The 3,003-nt window shown below is 34.1% G+C and overlaps 1 protein-coding gene across 1 annotated transcript in view; it reads right to left on the bottom strand.

The window, feature by feature from the left end:
* CYLC2 (cylicin 2) overlaps window positions 1-1,849 on the bottom strand; it is an 8,841-nt gene extending 6,992 nt beyond the window's left edge. Inside the window, exon 1 of the mRNA XM_006145563.1 lies at window positions 1,794-1,849. Coding sequence (XP_006145625.1) covers window positions 1,794-1,810 — 17 coding nt within the window. The 5' untranslated portion in view covers window positions 1,811-1,849. The remainder of the gene's footprint in view (window positions 1-1,793) is intronic.
* Window positions 1,850-3,003: the final 1,154 nt, after the last annotated feature.

The following is a 3,003-nucleotide window of genomic DNA, read 5'->3' as shown; positions in this document are numbered from 1 at the left end:
TTCACTCACAAGTCTTAGGCCTACTCAACACTTGAAATTGCAAGGCTAAGTTTCCTGACACAAATTGAGTTGGAGACTAAGGCAAGAGGAGGTGAAACTATTAAGTGGGATAGTTGAGGTTTGGGTAGGCAGAGGAATTAAAAAGTAGTAAGTGGGGAAAAGGAAAACTGCTAAGGGAGGAATTTTTTTTTTCCTGCTCCCAGTTGGTAGCCACAAGCAAAGTAATGTTAAATGTAAAGCTAAGGCTCAGTCATTATTAGAATTAAGACAATGAACAGATATTAAGAAATTATTTTCTGCATCTCAAATTGTCCATGTTAAATGAATTGGGAATTACCACTCAAACTCAAGAAAATGTTAGTTTGTCACTGGGCATTTTTGTGTGTGCTTCATTGGCTAATGGTGAAGCTTTTTCATTATAATATCTACCACCCTTTCTTCTACACAAGGGTTTGGGGATTACCATGGTATAACATCATAAAAAAATAGTCATAAGACTGAAAATATGGATTTAACTACTATGATGAAATTCTCTGAAACTCATGCAATGCCTTTGATAGTAATGTCATCGATATTCTTTGATTATTTAAACATTCTAAAATAATTAATACATAGCACAATTCTGTCATGTCAGATGCCAGAACAAGATTACTATGTAACAGTCATCAGATACTTAACCTCTAAAATAATCATGACAAATACATTTAAAGTTTTACTGATTGCTCTGTTAAGTAGTGATTGTAACAAGTAAGATAGCTGTGCTATGAGAGATATTTATGTTTCATCTCTAACATCTCTGTTCACAGAAAACCCAGCCACATCTTTCTTCATATTCCCAAATTTCATTCCTTCACTTTTGTTCTGCACACCCCATGAAACGTTTTACAAGGGCCACCCAGTGGCATGGTGGTTAAGACAGTTGGAGACCACGTGGTCAACTGTGCAGTCAGAGTCCTGGACCTGGCAGCTTGAGAAACATGGCTGGTGTACATGTATGTGTGCTCACAGTCATGAAAGGAGGAGAAATGGAGGACAAGCAATTGCAACGTGACTATTCCCCATGGGGACTGTTTCTCACTTTCTCTATTTCTCTTTTTCTCTCTCCATTTCTCTCTCTCTCTGGTTATTGCAGACACCCTCTAACAAATTAAAAAAAAAATTTAAGTAAATGAAACGTGTTATCTTTCCGTATCATGTTAACATAAAAAGAATTAAACATAAGAAAACTACTGTCATAGAACTTAATTCTCTTTTCTGGATAATTTGCTTTACACTGAAAAGTACTTGCACATACTTAGTATTTCTCAAGGGGAGTACAATTAGCATTTAGCTGTCCCACTTACTACCAAAGGCTTGCCACCCTTCACCCTTGCTCTCTAGAGATCAGGAGCACTACTCAGTAAATTAAAAAATAATAATAAAAAACAAAATCTCAGAAAGCTCCAGATAGCTCCTAGGAGGATGATAGTCCTATAAGAACCATGAATTATTTTATCTTATAGTCCCCAAAATACAATATGATAGATAAAGTAAGACTCATGGAAAACAAAACAGAAAGGACTTATCCAAAGTCATGTATCTATTTTGCTCAAGTGCACAGGCCAGCTAAGCTTTGGATCAAAACAGTTATGAAGTCCCTTGAGAACGTATGTCTCTGCCTAAATGCCTTCTCGTGCTTATTGACGGCATAATGGTAATAAAAGAAACATCTCCTCATGCTAAGGAGAATAAAAGTAAAACTAGTCTAGAATATTCAATTATATTAAATTGTAAAATTTGACAAGAGGACTTACAATCTTGGCACAGACATTTTCCCCACCTCTTACTTGCCAGGACTTCAGAGTATTGCAAGCTCAATTGAGTGATGCTGAGCGGTGACATCATAAAGAGACCAAAGCACTGGGAGTTAAAGGGGAAAAACAAGAGGAGCCACTTGTATTTGTGTTTTATGCTCTCTAAAATTCTATATTAAATGTTTAGTTTTACTCATGATTACTAACTAAATCCAGCTAGGGGCTTTAAAAATAATTGATTTTACATCTTAATAAATTACTTGTTTTGATTATTCTTGTAATTTTAATTCTTGACTGATATGAAAAAGAGATAAACTGAAACATCTGTGAAGATCAGTTGTAATCCTAATTTCTCCTACATTCATATATATTTTGCTAAATCTTTTTTATAACATTAATTTCCTTTTTCTATTTTAATCCTACAGCAAGTTTTTAAACAAGTTTAAATGCTTATGAAAACTATCAGCATACTAATAAATTTAATATAGTACATTTTTAGACCCAGCTATACCTCGTAACAGCATATATCATCAGAATGTTATTACTTCAAATTCACATGTTCCACCCATACTTACGAAGGGTTGTTTGGAATTAGAATTTTGCCAACCATAAAGCCAAAATTAAACTAAAAGCTAGCTTTAGCACTAGAGACTTAATAATAAAACTATGCCAACCTTATACATTTTATTGTTTTTTTTTTTTTAATTGCCAGAGGGCACATGTGTTCCCTGGGGAGAGAGTGTGAGAGAGTGAGAAAGTACCCTCCATGGGGAATGGTCACTCTGGCAACCCTTCCATTTCTACCTCCTTTCAGGATTCTGGGCATACACGTATATACACCTAGTGTTTTTTTTAAGCCGCTGGGTCCAGGACTTGACTGCATAGTCAGCCATGTGGAATCTTGTTTCCATAGACACTATGCCTTTATACATTATTTTTAGGTTCTAAGACTTTTACCTAAGTCTATACAACATTGACACTACCATCACATATAAACAATTTTATTGTTTCTAAAAAATGTCTTTGAGTTTTGCAACCATATCATCAAACAAAATTAAATAAATATATTTAAACTGTTTTATAGGTTATAAAGTAATTTGTGTACACTGACTCATTTATTTCTTATAATAAAACAGTAAAAAAGTTTATGAGAAGTGGTCCTTAAAATTTTCAAGAGATATTTCTTAAGACTTTGTAACATATTACAATT

The sequence above is a fragment of the Tupaia chinensis genome, unplaced genomic scaffold (assembly GCF_000334495.1).
Source record: "Tupaia chinensis unplaced genomic scaffold, TupChi_1.0 Scaffold000153_1, whole genome shotgun sequence".
NCBI classification, from domain to species: domain Eukaryota; kingdom Metazoa; phylum Chordata; class Mammalia; order Scandentia; family Tupaiidae; genus Tupaia; species Tupaia belangeri.
This window is presented reverse-complemented; position numbering and strand designations above follow the sequence as displayed.